Source organism: Strongylocentrotus purpuratus, unplaced genomic scaffold (assembly GCF_000002235.5).
Source record: "Strongylocentrotus purpuratus isolate Spur 01 unplaced genomic scaffold, Spur_5.0 spur5_scaffold_6, whole genome shotgun sequence".
NCBI classification, from domain to species: Eukaryota; Metazoa; Echinodermata; class Echinoidea; order Camarodonta; family Strongylocentrotidae; genus Strongylocentrotus; species Strongylocentrotus purpuratus.
In genome coordinates, this window is record NW_022145612.1 from 9115097 (window position 1) to 9140912 (window position 25816).

Genomic DNA, 25816 nt, shown 5'->3' on the forward strand with positions numbered 1-25816 from the left:
ACTTCGAGATACCGCGGATATTAGGAGAAAAATTATCAAGAAACGCATGCTCAATATATAATGAAATATCTCTTGTTGAGCAATTACTGACAAACATTTTATCTTTTTTTAAAGTAAACATGCTACGATCTTTATTGATTTTTACTGATATCAGGGACACATCTATAGATATATTTATTTTTAAGGTATTGTTTTGTTAGAGAGAGAGAGAGAGAGAGATGGGGGCAAAGGGGAAGAGCAAGGGAATATATAACGATACAAAGAAGAGAGAGAGAGAGAGAGAGAGAGAGAGAAAAAAAAAGAAAGAGAGAGAGAGAGAAAGAGGGAGGGTGAGGGAATGGGGGGGGGGGGAGGGGACAAAAACTAAAATAAAAACAGAAAAATACACAATAAGTATGGCCGACTGGGGATTGCAAACAAAACACTTGGGCAACTCGGCAAACAACAAACACCAGTGATTACATAATTGGCAAAGCAAGCAAACCCTGATCAAATATCAGCTGAAGAAAAACATTCGTCGCTGTTCTTAAACATGAGCACTCTGCATGACGGCGCATTCTATAACATGGACAATTGTTTAAGGTTTAGACTTATTTCAGTAGTTGTTAAACTCGTCATCAGACCGAACTTTAACCCAGCATTGGTTTCAACCTTGGGTAGAATACGGATCCAAATGTTTGTCTTTTTTCAATGAATAGCCACCATTAACCAGTAAAGTGACATAAGGATGCTCGATTAAAACACTGGGACTTGAAAACATACCCATCGAATGTTATTCACACCGAAGGCACTGAAAATATCTTTAGGAAGCGTTCGACTTTTGTTTCAAGAAAGATGAAGCTGCTTTCTATCTTCTTGGCAATTTTCGTCTCTACGATCGTTGTTATATCTGGTCAAAACCCTCGCGTGACTGTCACTGAAGGAAATCTCGTGGGAAAGACCGTCCAGTTTAGTGAGAACCAGTTTATAAACGTGACTAAAAATGTCGATATGTTTCTGGTAAGTCATCAAAAAGATGTGTAGTTACAAATTATAACTTAACTCGTTAATACCACAATTCATGAGATCGGGGTCAACGAAAATATTGAGGACCAAATCCTTATTGAACATGTTAAACGGTAGTCCGATATTTGTAATCACTAAAAACATACATGAGAATTTCATTATTAACGTTTACTTTTTAAATATACAATATGTTAGAAAGAATATGAATTGAAGAAATGTATGATACCGGCACTACTATGCTTTTAGAGTAAGACATTAAGCTTTATTTTCCACACTCCACCCGAGTGTAGTTAATGGAGGGTAATGGTCTTGGGCAAGTCCAAGGTATTTTGTATCATACGTTACCAAGCACATCTATACTATTCAGTATATATAACATAATGGTATTAGCTTATCCCCTTCACATAGGCCACGGAGTTTTCTTACGAGTCCTTACGGATCGCACAAATTCAAGGATATTTCACGGATCCTTATGATTTGACCACTTTTACGATCGATTTTAAAGAGTTGTTACAAGTCATTACGAGCTTTTTACGGTTTATTAGGGATTATAATTACGAGTTATTACGATGTATTTACGGCAGAACTCCACGATTTGTTACGAGTTGTCAAGGACAACTACGAGCAACTAACGTGTTAGTTACGACATGTTTACGTGCTGTTACGAATAGTTACGAGTTAGTTTTGAGTCCTTCCGATTTTTAGCCAAAAAATAACAACAGAAAAAGAAATGTTCGAATTTGCAGCTGGCTTTCCACAAATCGTTGGGAATACGTAAGAATACGTAAAGAATACGTATATATTCGTAAAGTGCTCGTAATAACGTGTAACAATCCGTAAAGCCATCGTAACATGGCCCGAATGAAATCGTAAAAAACACGTAAGCACTCGTAATAATCCGTAAATAATTCGTAAACAATACGTAAGCTAACCGTTTTTTTGTTAAGAGTAATTGACGGATTCTTGCGATAATTTGCGGATGGTTACGTGTTGTTGCGAGCGTTTTACGATACTTACGGATTGTTACGAGCTATTTACGAGCTTTTTACTGAAAAAAAGCAATCCGTGGACAATCGTTAGCAGATTTTTGAAGGGGGTAGGTGAAAGGGTATTAACGGATCACGCCAAATATGAACTAAAATGAGAGATTTGATGTCACTTTATATTCGGAACCCAATGATACTTGGTCACGCAGGGGGGGGGGGGGGGTCGAATCCCCCTCAATTGAACGAAATGTCGGTCGACCAAATTTTCGGGATAAAACAAAAATGTGCTCAAATTTTAAAATCATCCCCTCGAAAAAAATCCTGCGTACCCCCCTGTGGTCACGTATATGGGACACCAAAATGACCAAATACTTTTGATTTGCCCTCGTATATACTATGTGCTCGATATATATTCGGCTATTATTTGTTATATCAAACTACAGATCAAGAATGATCGATTGCTTAGCCAGTACATTTAAAATCGAATGCAGCATTAACGTCTAAGTTCTAAGGCTCCTATCAACTTAGAAATTGCTGAAGTTACAGGTATCTCAAATAGGTGAACATTGAAGTATACTAACTACAGAGGCTAAAACGTGCATCAAGAAGGAGACTTGTTTACTCGGATATGGGCCATAGTTAAGATGAGAAAGCAAGAAGGCTAGAAGGCCCCTTGTTTAAGTCGAGAATGTAAGAAGGCGACTTGTTAAAGGCTCGCCAAGCCGCCTTGTTTAGGTCAAGAAGGCAAGAAGGAGATTTCTTAAACTCACCAAGCCGCCTTGTTTAGGTCAAGAAGGCAAGAAGAAGACTAATTCTTAAACTCGCCAAGCCGCCTTGTTTAAGTCAAGAAGGTAAGAAGGAGATTTCTTAAACTCGCCAAGCCGCCTTGTTTAGGTCAAGAAGGCAAGAAGAAGACTTCTTAAAGATAAACTCCAGTTCTGGTAATGCGATTGCATTGTGAAAGAAAGGTGTGGAATGGATCAGAAACAGTTTATCATGTAGCATGTAAGTATTGGTGTGCACTGCAAGGTTTTGGAGTAATCAAAATTATAATAAATTTGGCCGAATCTTGGTAAAGTAACAAGCACTGTACACAGAAAGCTACATATAGGACAACACACATGGTGTCGGGGCTTGTACTACCTTGACGTCCTTGTCTTTCTATGCTCATTACTCAGCCAGTATACATTTTCTTCCAAAATTGTTCGGCACATGTCATTTATTTGTAATCTTGAACATTCAGTTTGATTCTGTGAGAAATATTTTTTTTTTTTTTTACCAGAACTTGTTTAGGTCGGGAAGGCGAAATGGTGACCTGTTAAAACTCTCCAAGCCGCCTTCTCGTTCGAAAACAAGGCGCCTTGGCGAGTTTTATCAACTCGCCTTCTCGAAATCTGTGCTTAACCATGGCGCCTTTGCGAGTTCAATAAGTTCCCTTCTCTCTTCACATTTCAGTTTACGTAGTCAGTAATCGCTAATGTTGTATTACCAGTTCGCCAATTCGAAATACCTGTAAATTCAGCAATTTCTACTTCTAATATTAACACAACAGTTATTATTTCGATTTCTAATCAATTAATCAGATGAAGTTGATTTTAAGGTTGAATTGCACATTAACAAAATATGCAAAATTGAAGAATGACTATCTAAATTTAAAGTGAGTGTCCAAAACAATCTCACAACAAACGTTATGTAACATGATTAAACCAGAGTATGTATTACTCTAAATCAAGATTGAATCTGCGTGTTTGTCAATATACACCCACATCTGTAATGCTGTCATATTGATACAGGGCGTTCCATTCGCTAGTCCGCCGACGCGGTTCGCTCCTCCAGAGCCCATGACGCCTTGGGAAGGTGATCGGAATGCCACGGAGTTTTCACCAGCCTGTCAACAAGTTCCTCAACCTTTGTTCTACCCCGTTACATCTGAAGATTGCCTGTACTTGAATGTCTACACACCCAGTCTAAAGGTAGGTTTATAGCACGATTGGCCCTCGAAAAGGACTTTATACAGCCGCCGGTCCCCTGGTTGCCTAGTTACAAGCACACACATGCTTCTATATCAATCATGTAAATGCAACCAAAAAACAACAATTAGAAGAAAATAAATCATCCAGAATGACGAATAATCGGTCGGTTTGCAAAATTTGGCAATGTGACTTAGTCTTTTGTCTACATAAAAAAAATAATATCTGAATATTATAGGATAATATTTACATGTAATCAAACTTACGCCAATCTCTAGTTAAAGACTTGTATCCTACAACTTCAGTTCAACCGAGGACTGACATCATGTTGAACGGTGGATAGATCTTGGTCTAACTCTCTTTGGTAAACCCGACTTGAGACCGAGATTTAACCAGGCGTCGGGTTTAAATTTTAGTACCTTAAAGTTTATTAAGCAACCCAAGCATTTGAGATAGTGCTAGGCAAATTCTAACAAAAGAACTAAAATATAAAGAATGAAAACAAGTAGGTAAAAATATACTACGGGCATATTCAAATGCAATCCTGATTGATTGACGATAGATTGTGTCAAAGCCGATCGCATAATCATGATAACGTTGAAATACTAGATTCAAGAACACTCATAGTTTGGCTTTCTGTTTCCGATATATTAATCAATGTGGTGTAATTTCTTTAGGTCATGGAATGAAACGATAGGTCAGTCATTTTCATGGATTTTCTATTCATTTCTATTTTTTCTTCATTTTAGCCATCAGGGATACCTGTCATGGTATGGATACATGGAGGAGGGTTTTCAACTGGAACGGTTATGGACTATGAATACTACGGAGTTCCATTGGTTGCTGTTGGTGATGTCATAGTAGTAACCATCAACTACCGCCTAGCGATTTTCGCTCAGTTTTCAACCGGTAGATATACAGCCAAGAAGTCATATTACAACAAAATCATATATTTTTAAAAACATGTTTAGATAAACAGAGTAGAGTTGGTTGAGGGGGGGGGAGCACTGGTTTAATAACATGGACACGCGTAACTTGTGAGGGTGAAGGAGTCTGGGATCGGGTCCTGTCCATGACCATGGGTATATAGGCTGAACGACGTCATCTCTTCTCTGAAAAATGAACTTTCTATTTAACAAAGAAATCACTTCACTCTCACTAACTGTGTTTTACGTCCCAAATTCTACAGAATTTTAACGTCATTTTGTCACTTCATCTTTTCTGGCAAAATTAAAAACAAACGAAACAAAAAAGACCCTCCTGTTGCCTTTTCCGAATTGCTATGGAAAGTAAAGAGAATAGTATTAATGCTAAATATATTACTAATTGCGGATATAGTAACGAAATATCACCTGACGAAGTGTTGCAGCGGCGCACGAAACATCGTGATCTTTTGATCCCTTGTTGACCTTACGAGACAAACGAATTTCACTAGCGATGTTATTTTCGAGAATAGTATTGTTTGTAGCGACATCTTCATGGTGTAATTTGAACTTAAAGGGAAAGCGCAAGTGCCTTCAAAGTGCATGGTTATTGCTCTTATTCTTATCTATGACATTTCTAGTGCCTTTTTAGAACCTAAAATTGCTATGAAGGTAATTTTAGACCCCAAAAATGTGTGAAATTTAGCCAATACGATAATACCAATTCAGCTCCACTTTCATAAAATACGGTGACCGTTAATTAATTATTTAATTAAAAATAACAATACATGGGCCGGCTGGTTGTGCGTAATATAACCAACACGAAAATACCAACAAAAAAGCCAACATCGGCATTGGCTGAAATACGACGTAACAGACGCTATTTCGTTTTTTCAACGGCTTTTTCAAATTATCTAATATTTGTTGTGGTACACAAGTATTAGAAATCGTTATATTTATGGGTATTTCAGCCGTCTCTGAACCGATTTCGATCAAACAAAGATGATTTTGTCATTTAAATTGAATGTTCTTTCAAATTTGACACTCAGTTTTTCATTTTCTCACAAACAATTTTTTGTGTAGCGCCCTCTGCAACAGAACTCAACAATCCCTTTAACACAGTTTCACTTATATTAACCTACAGTATAACTTTATTCCAGTTTTAGGATATTACATATTTTCTTTCAGACAGGTGTCTCCTTCAGACTCGAATTAGGGCACATTTTTAGGGGTGTAATTTCCAATGTATAAGGCAAGCCAGAATGGGTTTTATTTGTATCCGCCGAAATGATGTGACATTTCTCAAAGCTCCGTTTGCCTCTTAATTTAAAAGCCATCATGTAAATTCGGTGCTTCTCCTCTTTGATTCTTAAGAATTTAATGAACAAGTATCAATATACCTTATTATATTAATTGAGGTAAATATTTCAATTTCTTTGATATTTGTTTATGTTTGCAAATTTCTTTTCACAAAGAGGATGAAGAATCTCCCGGGAACTATGGCATGTTGGATCAAGTTGCTGCTTTGGAATGGGTGTACAACAACATCGAAGGTACAGTACTTAACGAACGTAATTTCCTCAGAGATACAGAACTTAATCTTAAAGGCCTTAACTTAATATTGGAGGTTCACTACTTGACATAACAATCTTACAGTTCTTGAATTAACGTCAATGGTACAGTTCTTAACTAGTAATCTTGAAAGCGTTAAACTCAACATCGAATGTGAGTCTTTACGTGAATTTCATCCGCCATATTTTCCCCAAATATTTTCCAGCATTCGGTGGTGATAAGAACAGAATCACCATCTTTGGAGAAAGTGCAGGATCAGCGAGCGTTAGTTTCCATCTTGTCTCCAAACTCAGCAGACAATTTTTCAATCAAGCAATATATCAGGTTTGTAGATTATTATGCCATTTCATAATTAATGATTAAAATACATATTTTGTCATGTCATGTTGTTGACGATGCCTAGATATCTATGCGATTACGATTTCAATCTCCCATTAAGTTCGTGGTCATGTTAGGCTAATCTAACCTTTCTGTGTTTTTTCCAACTAGCGTTAAGTATATATTTTATGTTTCAGGAAAAGTAAACCTATCATTGAATCAAATTATACGCCTCAGTCACTTGATAACTCTATTATTGAAAGGAGCACGATAGATCGTAAGTAAAGTTAAAATATTTTACCCATCAACGACCCTGATTAATTATTTTTAAAAATCATAACATTCTTACTAAATCCCTACAGAGTGGAACAGTGTTCAGTCCATGGGCTTTCAAAGATGATCCAGTCGCGGAGCTCGAGAAAGCTCAAGAACTTGGACGAGAGATAGGTTGTGAAGACACGGTCTCTTCCTCTGCTTTGGTTTCCTGCCTTCGGAATGCAGACGCCGTGGAACTGAGCACTGCAGCCGATAAAGTATTTTCACATTTTAATGATTTCACAACTTTCAAATGTCATTTTATGAATGAAGATTTTAGCAATCTATTTTTGACATTCTCAATTTAGTCCTTGGTATAATGTTTAAAATATATGTCACTGGTACAGCATTGCTTTGTAGAACAATATATTTTTTAGACAATCCGTCTTAGAACTAGGCTGAATTTGTTGAGCGTTGGTAGTTTAATTTGCTTTTTATAGGTTTATATCTTATATCGGGTGACCTTGGACGGCAAATTTCCAGAAGAATCATGACAAATCTTTGATTGGAGACCTTTGTACCGGACGCTTTTAGGAGACACATTTCGTATGACTGAAACTGTTTCTGTCTTTATAGGTTTATGAATCGCAGTATCCGGTGACCTTGGACGGTTTCTTTTTAGACGACAGCCCAACCAATGTCTATAAGATGGGAGACTTTGCTAACGTACCAATCCTTATCGGATTCAACAAGGACGAAGGAACCCTGATCCCCTTCGCTTCCTTTCCAGCCTACGTCGGAAGCCCGACTCCACCACCAATCAATCGCACTTACTTTGAGGGAGTGGTCAAACAGATCTTGACTAATTACGGTAAGGACGATGAGATCGTCTACGACGCTGTGTTGCAGGAATACATCGACTGGACGATGGCCGATGATCCGGAAAGTGATTACTTTCAATCGTGGGTGAACTTCGGGACCGATTCAGACTTCGCCTGCCCATCAGACTTTGTAATGAGAAGACATGTAGAAGCCGGTGGTACCGTCTACAAATATTACATGACACATGCTCCATCCAAGTAAGATATTTAAAGAGAAGGTTGAGTTGTGGGAAGGTAATTTGTGATAATTTTCAAATATTAAAAAAACGTATATATTAGAAGTGAAGAGTATCATAGACAACTAAATGTCCCCTGAAAAAGTTAGCTTGTCAAATACTATCACATTTGTAATATGTTAAGAAAAAAACGACTGAAATGTCTAAATCAAACTTTGATGCCACCCGTTTTTGTAGTGTCATATGCACATTGTGTATTCAGTGCATGTGACATTCAGCAAGACAGAGTCAGTTTCTTATAACTCTGATGAGTCTAAAACCTCATGGTAAACATCAGTTTCTATGTGGTACCGAATGAACGTTTGCTAATTGCTTCTAGACAGCTTCTTTCTCAAATACAATCGCATATTGACCAGAACTGTATTTTATCTTTAACCCGACGGCTGATCAATGAGGACTGGCCCGATCAGACGGGGCTTTCAGGCTGTATTTTTACCCAGTTCATTCCCCTGTTCATAACAATCTTTAACGCCACACTGTACTACTTGTAGCTACTTGCTTACTCTATATAGAAAACAATGCCTAATCGGTGACCATTGGTCTCCCATGATCCTCTTTTTCTTATGTTAATTGAGAGCTGAGTTGATGAGATAACTACCTGTCCGTGACCTTGCAGGGTGGTCTAATTCCTCCTATAAACTAGGAAAGATTAACTTGAAATGGTTTAGGAAACTTTGCAGTTATATTACATTTTTTTTGCCGTATTCCCTAGACTTCTTTTTTTTAACACTCAAACGTCGAAACGAAAGATGACATAAAGCTATATTATCGATAATAGGCTATTAACACTTCAGCATCGCATGGGTGCATGGGCTTATTCACTTCGACGTAAAAGTAGGCATTTTTGTGTCTTTGATTCTAATGATCGCGTACCCCTCTTTGTTCTTTTTAATACACTGTCGCTCATATCCTCTGGACGGCAATGCATTATGGCTCAAGGCATGGGCACACAGAGGATTTGTTTATGTAGGGGACCGGGGTAAAATGCAACAAATTATTGAAAATTTATTGAATTTTCTGTGTTATTTTTTATTTATGGAAACTGCCCCCTACCCTAGCCCCCGCTGAGTACAGTCATGGTTCAGTGACAAAGCAATGGCCTCGTAATGCCTAGGTCACATATAAACCGGGCCCCGTACGATTTTCCCTACCCTGCGGCTTGCCAAGGATTTAGAGACCGTACGGGAACCTTCCGATTTTCATTTCTACGGCATGTGTGGTCACATATTCTGCGGTGCCCGGGAGGTGCCGGGTAAAAATTGGTCGAGTGACATGCAAGGCGCCCGTAAGGGTGCAGGCAAGGTGCCGGCCGGTAAGCTTACAGGATCCGTCCGATTAGCAGGTGCACCCATGGCTCTCGGAAGGTGCCCTGCCGGGGCCCGGCCGGGGTCTTCAAGGCGCCCGGGCGGGTGCCGTGCAGTGCTCTGAACAATGTGTCCTCTGACATCCGCACCTCCTGTATTTAAAGCTGCGTTGCACATTTTCAGATGCCGCCGTGAGGGGCCCGCGCGGACAATATTCATTTCAAATGATCCCTCGGACTGTAGACGCCCGGTGTTGTGCATATCACCGGGGCTCTTGAGGGGCCCGTAAGGGAGCCGTAGGGTACACGTACGGCACCCTTGAGCACCCGTAAAGATTATTCATGAGAATTTACCCAACAAAATCGTGAGGGGCCCGTCCGGGCACCGTCCGGAGCCCGCACGGAACCTTTACCGGCTTTGTACGGCCTAACGGTCAGATAAAAACGCCGGGAGAATTGGAGGCAGCCAACTCACCACCACGGCGCCCGTACGGCTTAAAGAACTGTTCCGGCGCCCGTCGGAACTTTACGGCAGAATTTCTGTTTTTACTCGCCGTACGGGCCACGGAGTGTATATGTGAAAGCCCCATAACTGTGAGGCCCCAGGATCAAAACCGTGTCGATGTGCTATATCAGTGCCCTTTTGTGGGGCATTAATCCTCATTACTGTCATTTATGACTTAATGGCGTAGGTCCCCTAGTTCATAAGCATAGTGAAATACACATGCTTTAGCAGCCACGCAAAACACACATTGGCAAATTATTATTCAATAAAATCTGAGAATGTATACTATTATCGAGATCTATTATTTTTAAATTATTTTCAAAATAATTCCATTAATAATGGGGTAAAACGAAAACATTTAAACTATATGAGCGACAGTGTATATTTGTTTCATTTCTATGTTATGCATTTATCTACAGGAGTATTCTCGCTTATGGAGATCAGTTTCCAAGCTCTCCATGGCTAGGAGCGGGTCACGCAGAGGATCTGACTTTTGTTTGGGGTCAGCCGTTTATTGATGAGCTTTATCATATTCATGGACACAATTTGACAGATGAGGAGAACGCCCTCTCCGTGAAATTCATGCAGTTTTGGACGAACTTTGCAAAGTCAGGGTAAGTTAAGAATAATCATTCCATCTAAACGGAGCTAAAGTAAACCCACCGTAAAGTCTTGTATGTTCAAATTTATTGTAAAAGAGGAATTCCATTTTGCACTAAGGTTGGATGTACAAAGACCAGAAAAATGGGGAAAGCAGAGCAGTGAACATTTAAAGGAAAATTTACATGAAAGAACCTCCTTGTTGGTAGCTGCTCTAAATTTCATAAACTGGGGCCTCATTAGAGCACTTTGGTTCATAGCTCACAAGTACCCACTGATGCAAAAACCTCTCTCGTTAACGGAGGACATCTATTTGACCTCCAAGATCGCCTCCCTGACTAATTAGCTTGCACCAGAATGCGATTTTATTTTCCGAAAAATGTTTAATAAGTGTATAGTTGAAAGGAGGCTGTGAAGCGTTTGCCTGTCGAACCAAAGATCATGGATTCGAATCCAACTCCGGCGGATAACTGAATTTTGTGTTTAGGTGACCATCCCTTGACTCATAGACGCAGTCTAGGTAACAGTGGAAAACGCCCTTTGTCTGGACAGGACGTTAAAAAATGGAGGCCTCATATACATAATTATGTAGAGGAGGGTCACCATGTTTGTACGTTAAGCATATCAAGAACCAACTTCACTTTTTGTATGAGAGTAAGGGAAACTCTGGTGTAGTGGTCCACCTGCACATCCCCAATCAGTAATAATAAAAATAAAGATAATATAGCCATTATTAATTTTGTGGAATTGTATTTTTATAATAGTCAGGAAAAAGAAGGCCTGGTATTGTATTTCCTTTTGTTTATCCTTAGTGACCCCAGCAAGTCTAGTGTTGGTGGAGAAGCAGGAGTAGGAGAGGATTCTTGGCCTTTGTACACGATCCCTGAGCTCAAACACAAGGAACTGTCCCTAGACTTGGGTGAAGGCAGAGCTGTGCTGGCAAGGCAGTGCCGTTTCTGGAACGAATACATACCCGACCTGGAGGCATTTGCAAGTAAGAAGGCTTGAATTGATTGGTCATCATGAATTATATTCCTACACTTTTTTGCTCACAATTCATGAATCGCCATTTTATGTAAGTGCTCCTCTCACCCCAACATTTCAAAATTCGTTCATGGTTTTATTAGTCGATGGCACTACCTATAGATCTCTGCTCAACATTAGGAATGCCTGTAGCCAGCTGGTGTGAGTCTGTATGAGGGTATTTACAGTAAATGGAATGAGAAGAGAGAAACAAAACTCTGTAAGTACTAACAAATAAACCGAAGAAGAACTGTGAAATACCTGTCACCTTGGCAGCAATTATTTAATTGCTTTCTACCCTGCATTTTATCTTTAGAAACGATTGACGAAGATGAACAAGAATGGCGAGAAAGCTACGACGACTGGAAGGATGAAATGACCGACTGGCAGAAGGCCTTTGAAGACTACCAGCAGCTACCAACATGCAACTAGATTTGTAGATAGATAATAGCATTCACCAAAGCTGTCTGCTCCTATACAATTCAAAAATATACAATCTGTTAATATCTCGGTATATAATATTTTTTTAATCACATATTTACGGCCCGATGAAGGATATTGATATATTTAATAAACAGTTTAAAACTGCTAAAAGTAATTAAACAAACAAAATCACGAACATGCGTTAATCTTCTATACATCCATTTGATGCCGTGAATATTGTTTTCGTTTATATAGGCCTACCCGCTGAACAGTTTTAGTCATTCATTTGTGTTCAGTGTGGAAATGCTAAATACATAGTTTTAATTCACATAAGAAGTTATGGACATCGGCTCAGTATAAACGGCTAACTTTAAAAAAGCAGGAATCATAATATTCTATCGCAAATCATGCAGACATTGATGATAATAAATAGTTTGTTGGATTCGATTTTTTATTATTATTTAATACAAATTGAGAAACATTGATATTAAGCGCATTATAAATATAATGTATTATTACTATTAGTATTAATTATCATTATTATTATTATTAATTATCATTATTATTATTACTATTATTATTACTGTTATTATTATTATTAATATTATTACTTTTATTATTATTATTATTGCTATTATTATTATTATTATAAATATTATTAGACCTATTATTATTATTATTATTGTTATTATTATTTAGTGAGAGTTAATTTTATCTTGTGTAATCAATCATGATTCATTATAATTACTCATATATTGAAAATGTATTGTTAACGTAATGCATTTTAAAACTTACACATATATATTTTCTCTAAATGAAATTGTCAAGGAATTCTCAATCGCAAGTGACTTCCAGCGCCGAGGCAGTAGATAGACATGATTTCCCAGCGTTACGACGGTGATTAACATACTCAGAAATTATGCCGATGAACAATAGCTGTTAGAGTATAATGTATCTTTTTTCAACCAGACGTGAAATAAATTTTGCAGAGTTACAATTTGCATTTTGTATGCTCTTTACATAGTCATCTGTATCAATGTCATCATCGATGACAAATTTATATCTTATCATCAGCCATTATTGTTAAAAATATCATAAGCAAATCTAAAATGTATATATTGAAAAAAATCAGTGAAATATGTATTATTGTAACTGGTTATTTATTACCTTGCGATAATTGACTTATCTATGTCACTCTAAATTATAAGTTTCTGACTCCTTTGCACAAATCAATCATGATACTTCATGGACTAAGTGAACATTCTATTAAAACTTTGGCCTCCAAGACGACGCTACCTAAAATGGTGTATTTTAGAATGGGCGGTTAATAAAGTAAAGCTGGTGTGTAAGGAATGGCCCTTCCACTTTGAGATACCGCGGATATTAGCCATCAAAAAAACGCCTGCTCAATATATAATGAAATATCTCTTGTTGAGCTATTACTGACAAACATTTTAGCTTTTTATAAAGTAAACATGCTACGATCTTTATTGATTTTTACTGACATCAGGGACACATCTATAGATATATTTATGTTTAAGGTATTGCATTGTAAGAGAGAGAGAGAGAGAGAGAGAGAGAGATGGGGGCAGAGGGGAAGAGCAAGGGAACATATAACGATACAAAGAAGAGAGAGAGATAGAGAAAGAGGGAGGGTGACGGATTGGGGGGGGGGGAACTAAAATGAATACAGAAAAATACACAACATGTATAGGCGACTGGTGATTGCAAACAAAACACTTGGGCAACTCGGCAAACAACAAACACCAGTGATTACATAATTGGCAAAGCAAGCAAACCCTGATCAAATATCAGCTGAAGAAAAAAACTCGCCGCTGTTCTTAAACATGAGCACTCTGCATGACGATGCATTCTATAACATTGACAATTCGGATACTAATCTATTTGAACACAACGCCAGGGGTTAAAATTGTTTAAGATTTAGACTTCTTTCAGTATTTGTTAAACTCGTCATCAGACCGAGCTTAAACCCAGCATCGGTTTCAACCTTGGGTAGAATACGGATCCAAATGTTTGTCTTTCTTAAATGAATAACCACACCTAACCAGTAAAGAGACCCAAGGACGCTTGAATAAACCACTGAGACTTGAAAACAAACCCATCGAATGTTATTCACACCGAAGGCACTGAAAATATCTTTAGGAAGTGTTCGACTTTTATTTCAAGAAAGATGGAGCTGCTCTCTATCTTCTTAGCCATTTCCGTCTCTACGATCATTGTCGTATCTGGTCAAAACCCTCGTGTGACTGTCACTGAAGGAAATCTCATTGGGAAGACCGTCAGGTTCAGTGAGAACCAGTTTATAAACGTGACCAAAAATGTCGATATGTTTCTGGTAAGTCATTAAAAAGTATGTAGTTTCAAATTATAACTTGTTTCAGTTATACCGCAATTCATGAGATCGTAATTATTTAAGTCAATACAAATATTGAGGACCAAATCCTTATCAAACATGTTAAACCGTAGTCCGATATTTGCAATTACTAAAACCATATGAGTGTTTCGTAATGTACATTTACTTTTGAATTACAATATTTTTATGTACATCAATTTTTTTACTGAACGATTTACATGTCGTCGGCCTTATGCCAAAAGGGCCTTAACCCGATTGTGGGGGTTATTGAGTTATTAACATTACCTTGTAGATTTCAACATTCTCTTAAAAATGATGTGCTTTACTTGTTGAAATTCGATTTATTTATGAAGATAATTATGAATTTCAAAAGGGCCTTAACGTGTATCTCATCTTTTTCCTTACGCCAAAAGGGCCTTAACCTACACGGCAAATCTTTTATCAATGACAGATTATTTTGTAATTTCCATTTAATTCAATAAATATCAGTAGAAACACCATTAAAAACAGGATTAGTCTACAATAGACACAATGTACTTGAAATAATCACTGAAAGTATATGTCATGATTTTAGATCATGAAATCTGAGTGAGATCTAAATTAATTGTGGATGCATGAAATGCGACCGACTCGCTGAAATACGCAGATGTCAACGTATGGGACTGTGATGAAAATAAACAACGAAAAAGGTGTCCTAAATGTATGATCTCTAAAAAATAACTTTACCGAAAGCTGCATTATATCAATACAAATATTCAGATATCAAAAATACCTTTTCTAACATTTTAATTAATCAGTTTTATCAGTTTTCGTGATCCAGTAGCCGTAGGAGGGGCTTTTTGGCAAACCAAAGGTGTTGCGAAACAAGAAATTTTCGTTATGCCAGAAGGGCGCTAACTATGCGCGCGTAAATAACGGCAGGTTAAGGCCCTTTTGGCATAACGCCGCGTAGGTTACGCCCCTTTTGGCATAATGCCGAGTAGGTTACGGCCCTTCTGGCAGTAATACAAGCCTCATGCCCAAAAGGCCCTAACATGTTTTTTGCACATAGCATATACAATTCTGAATATTTTATAACACATTTAACACATATCATTTAAAACCTAATAACTTAACACATTTATCAAAATTGGCTTCAAAAACAAAAAAACGACCACAAACTTTTGATTATTAGAGAGGCCAAAACTTTAAACGCGATTATCTCGGAATGGCCAAAAGCAGTTAAGGCTCTTTTGGCATAAGGCCGACGATGTGTTAGAAAGAATGTAAATTAAAGAAAAGTATGATTTAGGCACTACTATGCTTAAGTAAGACATTACGCTGCACGCCGTGTCATAACTTGAACGTTTTCAGCGACTTAAGGCAACTTGGCTAAAGGGAGGGTAATGGTCTTAGGCAAGTCCAATGCATTTTGTATCATATGTCGCCAAGCACATCTATACAATTCAGTATGTTACATAAATGTATTAGTTCCATTAGATTTACTGTAACGGATCACACCATATATAAACTCAAATCAGAGACTTCATGTCACATTTTGTTCGGAACCCAATGATACTTGGTCACCTATATGGGACACCAAAATGACCAAATACGTTGGATTTGCCCTCTTATATACTTTTTAGCCGCCTCGTTCATCCAATGGAATATGTGCTCGATAAATATTCAGCTAGGCCTATTATTTGTTATCATATCAAACTACAGATCAAGAACGATCAATTGCATATATCCAGTACAGTTAAAACGAATGCAGCATTAACTTCTAAGTTCTTAGGCTCCTATCACCTTAGAAATCGCCGAAGTTACAGGTATCTCAAATAGGTGAACAAAACTACAGAGGTTTAAACGTGCATCAAGAAGGAGACTTGTTTAACTCGGATATGGGCCATGGCTAAGATGAGAAAGCAAGAAGGCTAGAAGGCCCCTTGTGTAAGTCGACAATGTTCGGAGGCGACTTGTTAAAACTTCCTTAAGCAGGGCTCCCACTTAGCCGAGTTGAAACCATGTGGCGAGCTGGCGCGATCTTATGGCAAGCCGTTTTATTATTAATTGATATCAAGAAATAATTCTACGTTGTAAAGCAATGGTAATGTTTGATATCAAGAATTCGATTTCGTGATATCAGGAATTCGATTTCGTGATATCAAGAATTGAATTCTTGAGATCAAGAATTATGTTTTAATGATAAAACTGCTTGCCATAAGATCGCGCCAGCTCGCCACAACTCGAGGCTCCAACTCGGCTAAGTGGGAGCCCTGCTTAAGACGCCTTGTTTACGTCGAGAGGGCAAGGAGAAGACTTCTTAAACTCGCCGAGCCGCCTTATTGAGGTCGGGAAGGCGAAAAGGCGACATGTTAAAACTCTCCGAGGCGCCTTGGCGAGTTTTATCACCTCGCCTTCTCGCAATCTTGGGTTAACCATGGCGCCTTTGCGAGTTCAACAAGTTCCCTTCTCTCTTCACATTTCAGTTCCGTAGTCAGTAATGTCCAATGTGGTATTACCAGTTCGCCAATTCAAGATACCTGTGCCTTCAGCAATTTCTATTTCCGAGCATTAAAAGAAGTTTTTGTTTCGATTTCTAATCAATTAATCAGATGAACTTTTTTTAACGGTTTAATTGCACTTTAAAACATAATATGCAAATGAAGAATTACTATCTAGTTAGGTAAGTGTCCGACACATCTCACAACAAATGTTAAATATAACTTGATCAAACCAGATGTGTATTATACTAAATCAATATTGAAAAACAAAAAGGAAACAGAAAGAGTGATAATAATCTGCGTGTTTGTCAATATAAACCAAAATGTGTGATGCTGTCCTATTGATACAGGGCGTCCCATTCGCTAGTCCTCCGACGCGGTTCGCTCCTCCAGAGCCCATGACGCATTGGGAAGGTGATCGGAATGCCACGGAGTTTACATCAGCCTGTCAACAAAGACCTCAACCTTTGTTCTACCCAGTTATATCTGAAGATTGTCTGTACCTGAATGTCTACACACCGAGCCCAAAGGTACGTTCATAGCACATTCGATAATGTATTAATAATCATTATACCTAGTCCCTCGGAGAGGACTTTATACATCCGTCGGTTCCCTGGTTGCCGACTTACAAGCACATACATGCTTCTATAGCTATCATGTAAAACCAACCAAAAGAACAACAATTAGAACACCACGCCTTCTGCCCAAACCACTGAGCATATTCCACCCGACGATCAAGTGAATTTCTCCCCTCTAGTACGTCTTCAGCCAATTTGAGGATGATAAACATATCATCTAGAGTTCGAGATATGGTCGAAATGGAAACTGCGTGCTAAAGCCCCTTTCACACCGGGCCATACGGAGAGTTGTGTAGTGTTGTGTAACGACTACGCAGAGGGTACGCTGCCTTGCGCTGGCCAACGTAACTACACTGTCGCTCATATAGTTGGAATATTTTTGTTTTACCCCAATTTATGGAATTATTTTAAAAATAATTTAAAAATAATAGATCTAGATAATAGTATACATTCTCAGATTTTATTGAATAATAATTTGACAATGTGTGTTTCGCGTGACTGCTAAAACATGTGTATGCTACTATGCTTATCAAATAGGGGATCTACGCCCTTAAGTCATAAATGACAGTAATGAGGATTAATGCCCCACAAAAGGGCACTAATAGAGCACATCGACACGGTTTTGATCCTGGGGCCTCACAGTTACGAGGCCATTGCTTTGTCACTGAACCATGACTGTACGCAGCGGGGGCTAGGGTAGGGGGCAGTTTCCATAAATTAAAAAAAAAACAGAAAATTCGATAAAAAATGCAACCCATTCACTACACAAATCTATGCAGATCCAGTGGGAAAGGGGCTTTCATGCGACAATGCGACAATAAAGACGTTGAAAACAGGTTTGCGTTTATCACCATGCAAACTTGCCTGAAACACGTTTGAAAACGATAATTCTAAGTCAGAAAAGGGATGATAAATGCACCTTAAGATAGTCAGCTTGGTATCTTAAGTGACCTTCCATGGCGAAGTGAAATGACGTTGATCGGAGGATAGATCTAAGTCTTACTCTGTTTGGTAAACCCGACTTGAGACCGAGATTAACCCAAGCGTCGGGTTAACTATTAGTAACCTAAAGTTTATTAGGCGACCCAAGCATAAGGCTTATTCTGATGAACTAAACAAATAAAAATCAAATAAAAGTAGATACAAATATACTACTGGCATATTCAAATGCAATCCTGAATGAATGAGGATTAATTGTGTCGAATATATCCAAGAACACTCACAGCTTTGCTTTCTGTACTATTTATGTCGTATTATTTCGTTAGGCCATGGAATAAAGGTATAAGTCAGTCATTCTGGTGGAGTAGGTATTTCTCTTTTTTCTTCACTTTAGCCATCTGGGATGCCTGTCATGGTGTGGATACACGGAGGAAATTTTGTCGCTGGGACAGCAATGTCATATGACTACTATGGAGTTCCACTTGTGGCTTTCGGTGACGTCATTGTGGTTACCTTGAACTACCGTTTGGCGATCTTTGCACATTTTTCAACCGGTAGGGTTAAGTGCAATGTAATTAATTTTAAATTAATAAAGCAAATAGAAAACGACTATTAAAATAAAAAATTCTATAGAATGAAAATTTGCTGATTGCGACTCCTGATTTGTAATGTGCAGTTTAGACAAGAAATGCAAAATGTATAGCCATTTTTATTCAAAAGAAGCATCCCCTTCCCCGGAATTGTCAAATCTTAGATTTCTTACACCAACTATGTTAAAAATAAACAGTTGTTTATAAATGTCTGTAATGCCTACGTCACATTTGCCGCAGCGGCCGTGCGGTCTAAAATATATACGGTCAATAGTAATTACAGGACCGCCGTAGCATTCCCACTGTCATATACGGTAGCGGTCGCAAATTTAGGGTAGCCGCACGGCGTATTTTGAATTTGTGGAGACAGAAAATCTGCGGCTACCAAACGGCATTTGAAGTGATGACGCACGGTCGCCTTAGGGCGTCCCTGCGGCGGCCGTAGCTTTTTGACAAATAATAAGGCAGACGCAAGGTAGCCACAATGTGTACGCAAGGCGGTCGAAGGGGGACCATACGATGACCGTGCGGCCAGACTGATGCTAACGCTTCACCCCTGGAGTATATAAAACGCAATGCCACCGTACGCCCGACGTACGGTCGCGTGGAACCGCTTTACGGTATGGCTACGTCGTGTCTAATCGTTACGGCAAACCTTGAAATGAAAACAGTTATAACTCCGCGTTATAAACTCACATGGCGACCCGTACGGCCTGTAAAGATAGGGATACGCCCCTTCGGTGACCCTGAGGCAAGCGCAGATTCTCTGCGGCCGCTGCAAATATCTCTCGATTTCGGGGGCGTAGAGCATATGTGACCTAGGCATAACCGTGATCGGTAAATTCTACATTATAGAACAATAATGACGCATCGTTTTGCCATTCAGATACTTTGATTTGAAGTTTATTTCTTCCAGGATGTTCCCCCTTTAAGTGGTAAGATTAATAGAAAAGGAGGTATTGTTTGAGCACAGTGAATATAATCTATGTGTGTAGATTATCGTTTTTTTTATGTAGATATGTCGTTGATAAAAGCCGGGCGTGCGGGAAAGCAAGACAACTAATTTAAAACTATTACTGGCGTCTTTCTAATGACTCGAAAAAAATGTAAATTCAAAATGAATCCCGATTTGTGTCTTTAATATCTCTGAAAATGTTTGATATTTATTGGTTCTATTTTGTACACCTCTATGTCACACATAGAGGATACTGAATCTCCTGGCAATTATGGAATGTTGGATCAAGCTGCAGCTTTGAAATGGGTTTACAACAACATCGAAGGTGAGAACGGAATGTATTTTCCCGTATATAAAAATTTATTATATATTCATATGAAAACTTAGACAATTATAGATAAAGCCATTTTGTAGAATACATCTAGATGGCTCCGTTCAGAGCCATCTTCCTTGATGTGTATCTTTTAAGTTATCAACATTCCTTTGATTGTTAATACAGGTCTATTGTGAATGCCATGCTACCTTGAGCATAACAATTAATGCTCACCAATGAAGCTTTTCGATACAAACAATAATCAAATCAAAATTTTAGAAAGCATCTCATGATAACTTCAGGAACGATTGACGCGAAGGTGATTTATATCTTGCAAGTATTACTCGCCTACTCACATGTTGTATGGTCTTTCTTTTTCTACTTGTATGCTAAAGCTTTTGGTGGTGATAAGAATCAGATAACCCTATTTGGAGGAAGTGCGGGATCGTCAAGCGTTAATTTTCATATCCTTTCAGAACTCAGTAGAGGATTCTTCAATCAGGCGATTCTTCAGGTGATTATTTCAACTATTATTAAAAATAATCCTCTTCGTAAAAACAGAGTTTTACATTTGTAATGCGGTGTATATTTTCCAATATGTATCATTCTTGTTCGGCATTACACTTTTAAATTCATGAACTTTAACCTGACAGAGTGGAACGGCAATCGGTAATGGGGCCTTTAAGCATGATCCAGTCGCCGAACTTGAGAAAGCACAAGAACTTGGACGAGAGATGGGATGTGAAGATGTGGTCTCCACCTCTGCTTTGGTTTCCTGCCTTCGGGAAGTAGAAGACCCTGTGGCACTGAGCACGGCAGCCGATAAGGTAACGTCTTATCAATCTAGGCTTGTATGTTAAAAATGCATTTCGATTTAAAGTTTTCAGCAGTTAAAGTGAAATTAGTGTTTTGTTGATGTCATGGTTCAATGTTTCGAATAGCAGAGCATATATGGGCATAATGCAAAATATTTCATCCCAGTAATGGCCTGGCTCTTGACTACTGCAATAACGGCAACTATTGACGCTTCTTTTCCAGGTGTATGCCGAAGGCTATCCCGTAACGATGGACGGGACCTTCTTAAAAGAAACACCGACCAATCTTTATAAGATGGGGAACTTCGCCAACGTACCCATTCTGATTGGTTTCAACAAGGATGAGGGAACCTTGGTACCATACATCTTCTATCCAGATTACCACGGGGGCCCTACAGCACCACCGATCAACAGAAATGCCTTCGAAAATATCATCAAAGGCTCCATGGCTAACAATGGAAGGGACGATGAGATCGTCTATGATTCCGTGTTCCAGGAATACATCGACTGGACAATGGCCGATGATCCGGAAAGTGATTACTTCCAATCATGGGTGAACTTCGGGACCGATTCGAACTTCGCCTGTCCATCCGACTCTGTAATGAGAAGACATGTAGAAGCCGGTGTTACCGTCTACAAATATTACATGACACATGCTCCGTCCAAGTAAGATATTAAAGGTGACACCATCGGAGTTGCTAATCCACTTGTGCTTTCATCCACTTGCAATCATACAATGCAATGTATAGTTGCATTCATTGCAAACATACCAAAGTTGAATTTTCTAGCTTTTAATGTCGAATAGAAATGTACTATCATGAATAGAATTAAAAACGTTATCATCTCAACTTGCGAAAGTACATGTTACACTCAGCCTCGACAGTGGTGTTAGTCGGGTTTGGAAAGAAAAACAAATTTGTGCCCTGACCTAAGATTAGATGTTGACCTAAGTATACGAGGACATAACCTTATGTTGTAATTTATTCGCTTCCATGCACCTAAATCCTCGTTTTTTATTTCTGCGATTAATATTGGTCATTTTATACGATACGCTGTATAATTCTACGATGATTGTAGGAGACTTGCAGAGGATGTTTTTTTTTCTTTCAACAACCCTTCTATTTCTCTTTAACAGAAGTGTTCGCATGTATGGGGACGCACTTCCAAATACCCCTTGGCTAGGCGCTGGCCACGCAGAAGAAACGATATTCGTTTGGGGTCTTCCCTTCATTGATGAGCTTTACTATTACCGTGGACACAACTTGACAGACGAGGAGAACGCCCTCTCCGTTAAGTTCATGCAGTTTTGGACAAATTTTGCCAAGTCAGGGTAAGATAATCAATCTAAAAGCAAAGGTCACTGTTTTACCTCAAAATAGAAACAATACGTCGTATGAGTGTTATAAAACGACTGGGGAGCTCTCCCTGGAAAGAGTCTAGAAACAGGATCATCATTTCAATGTCATATGCCCATTTACCTTATCTTTTTTTCCTCCGTTCGCTTGGAAAACGGACATAAAAATTATGAATGTAATTTTCAACAAATTTGATACAACTTCTTGTTTGTGCTCTTTCATCGTGGAGTATTGAATTAGTTCATAGGTTCCTACATGATGCCTATAACCTCTGAGTTAGATATTCACCTAATTACATTCGGAAAAATAATTATACCTTTGTTTAAATAAAGAATTAAAATATTTGTATTTAAAATATTTCAAATAAATCAACTTAGGGAGCTTGTAGACACATTTAAAAATAGGAATCGTAAAATACATTTAATCTAATGTGAATTTCTGAAGATTGCTATATTAGTCGAGTTTGACTGGTAATTTTATCATCTTTTATGAATATACAATTAATAATAAAAAGGAACTTCATATATATGTATTCTCCTCAACTAGGTGTAAGGAAGGAATTCCTTGAATGATTTGAGCACCGAAATAGAAAGTCCAACTAAAAACCATATGACCGTGTGATATTACAGCGACTAGAGCACCTTTTCGTGGTGGATATGAACACTACAAGAGTATCAGAAATTACATTAATACTCTGAATATACGATAAAGCATGAATTTGCATTATATTTTATTCCATCTCAGTGACCCCAGCAAGTCTAGTGTTGGTGGAGAAGCAGGAGTAGGAGAGGATTCTTGGCCTTTGTACACGATCCCTGAGCTCAAACACAAGGAACTGTCCCTAGACTTGGGTGAAGGCAGAGCTGTGCTGGCAAGGCAGTGCCATTTCTGGAACGAATACCTTCCTGCCCTAGAGGCATTCACAAGTAAGAAGATTTTAATTCAATGATTTTATAAGATTTATAAGTTAACTAATTGTAACATATCGTAATGTTTGATTGAACTAACCCAATGCTCATAAACGCAATAAAATAAATACACTAGCCATATACGTGTACAATACATGCACAGACAAGACAGAAGTCAATTTTTTAATAGCAGTGAAGTTACCTAGGTTGTATCTGCAAAATCAAAACTACAGAGGGATTGCTTTCTTTCTTACATCCTATTGGCATAGACTTTATGCTCAACAACAGGCTAATCGTCATAGACTTGTTCCCAGTCCGGTTTTCCTACATGTGCATGTACATAAAGACGCTATCTTTAGCTATCATTATTAATACATGTATTATATTATATTTTAAATTAATAGTATTTTTGTTATTATCAGCTTTATTATTATCATCATTATTATTACTTTTTTCATCCCCGTCATCCTTCTTCTAATTATTATTACTATTATTTGTATTGTTATTATTATCATTATATTATATAATCATTATTCTATTAAACGACGATTACCACACTGACAACCAATATATAACGGAATTGTCTTTTTCCTCAGACACAATTGACGATGACGAGAAAGAATGGCAAGAGAGCTACGATGACTGGAAGGATGACATGACCGACTGGCAGCAGGCTTTCGAAGATTACAAGCAACAAACAACCTGTAATTAGATCTGCCAGATAATGACCTCTATTATCAAGGAGTTATTGTCCATGGTTACTACAACTTGATTTAACTCTTCAAAAATCTCCATAAGATTTCAAGATATAAAGATTATTGAAACGTTTGAACAATTTAAACAAGAAATTATTTTAGCATCGTATTGTGAAAATTTGCCTTGTATCAATACCCGTTCTTATTAGAAATCATGTGTCATAGTATATAGGTTCAATCACTTGACTCTATTCAAAGGTTTCAGGGTTCAAATCTAAGTCTGTCATTAACGTCCTCTGGCGTTCGTAGCAGTAATTGTGACCGAGGCTTACATATCTCAACGAATATTCACTTATTCAGCATTTGTTTCTTCTCTCTACCTCTTCAGAGGGACTTTATTAATCCATTTCAAAATACATATAGACTATTTACAAAACAAGTAAAACGAAATATTTGAATTATATATACGATCAACATAATTTCTTAAAAGGATCATTATAACATTTCTATTACTTTCTTAACTTCTTCATTATCGAAGTATTTTATATTTTCTTAGTATTTCAAATAAGATTTCGATGATGAAAATAAAATTATTTATTAACCTCTATGGATTGGTTTATACTTCCCTAAAGTTCTGCTTTACACAATCTGTGTATATTAAAAGTTGTGCATAATTTATCAAGAAATTAAGTAAAGTCAATTTTCTGCTATTCGTTTTATATCCAATCAATAACATGTTCATATCGATTTCAATTTCTATTTCAAAGATGAAATATATATTTCTTGAAATAAAGCTCTTACCTTCTTGCAATGAAACATAAAATGCTCAATAGTTTCTTTTTCACGACAAATTCACATTTATTAGGTTAAATTAAGAGGGCAATATCCTATGAGTTCATTTGAAATTATATTGTTTGGTATTATTGTCTCTTATCTTCACGGGCCTTGGCGGCAGCTCCTCGGATCTCTAATCCGATTGTGATGAACGTCACACGATCAGATTGCTTTTCCATATAAATCCGACACATGTGGCGGATTTGTTGTGTGCCAGTGATATTTGTTGGAGTAACAATCTTGGCAAAAGCAACATGAAACTCCTCACCAGTGAGTTGTTTAGTATTTCCATTCCTGACGTCTTCATATCAAAGAAAGACGGGCTTGGACCCTTTAGGTACATACATCGGCCTGTTGGGGTTGGGAGTGGTTTGCCTATTAGACATGTTCTTATATTCATCTCACTTTCGTCAAATGAAATCACTTCAAAATGGGATACGTATTAGCGTAATTATGGTTCAAGTTCAGTCTTACCTTTCGGATTAAATTGGATGGTCAACTTTAGTGTTGATATTTCAGGATTTTGTGTTGGTTAAGCTCAAGGATTCGAAAAAATGTCTTGACGTTGATAGCGCCCTCTCTACTTATTCAGGATCATAAATTGACATATCGTGGTCTTTGCCACACTCCACCCAGGTGAAGTAAATGGGTACCTGGTAGGAATTTATTCCTTGAAATGCTAGAGCGCCGTATGGCAGCCGTGCTAAAGCCAGGGTAATAATCGGGAGCGCCAGGAGGGTCAAATCTGACTGACATGAGCGCTATAAAAGAACCCACTATTATTATTATTATTATTATTACTGAGTATGATCAAATAAATTAGGTATTCATACAGATTGGGGGCTCACCTTTACTTTATCCCGAGTCACATTGCACTGTTTTCAGAGTTTTTCTTGCCGAAATCGTAATTTTTATTTCTGGCATATTCTACTGCATGTTATAATTTAGGTTCCCGGCCGACTTTGCAACTTTGCCAA

The 25816-nt window shown here is 38.0% G+C and overlaps 2 protein-coding genes across 2 annotated transcripts; both read left to right on the top strand.

The window, feature by feature from the left end:
- Positions 1-523: 523 nt before the first annotated feature.
- LOC591159 (cholinesterase 1) lies at positions 524-12371 on the top strand. The gene is made up of 10 exons (XM_790737.5): positions 524-999; positions 3785-3964; positions 4711-4870; positions 6360-6437; positions 6662-6780; positions 7137-7307; positions 7666-8108; positions 10374-10568; positions 11367-11548; positions 11894-12371. Exons 1-10 carry the CDS (start codon positions 835-837, stop codon positions 12007-12009), a joined length of 1809 nt encoding a protein of 602 aa, XP_795830.2. The 5' UTR covers positions 524-834; the 3' UTR covers positions 12010-12371.
- A 1502-nt stretch (positions 12372-13873) lies between these two features.
- LOC584499 (cholinesterase 1) lies at positions 13874-24484 on the top strand. The gene is made up of 10 exons (XM_784358.5): positions 13874-14356; positions 17208-17387; positions 18769-18928; positions 20167-20244; positions 20628-20746; positions 20886-21059; positions 21271-21713; positions 22183-22377; positions 23147-23328; positions 23907-24484. Exons 1-10 carry the CDS (start codon positions 14192-14194, stop codon positions 24020-24022), a joined length of 1812 nt encoding a protein of 603 aa, XP_789451.3. The 5' UTR covers positions 13874-14191; the 3' UTR covers positions 24023-24484.
- The last annotated feature ends 1332 nt before the right edge of the window (positions 24485-25816 follow it).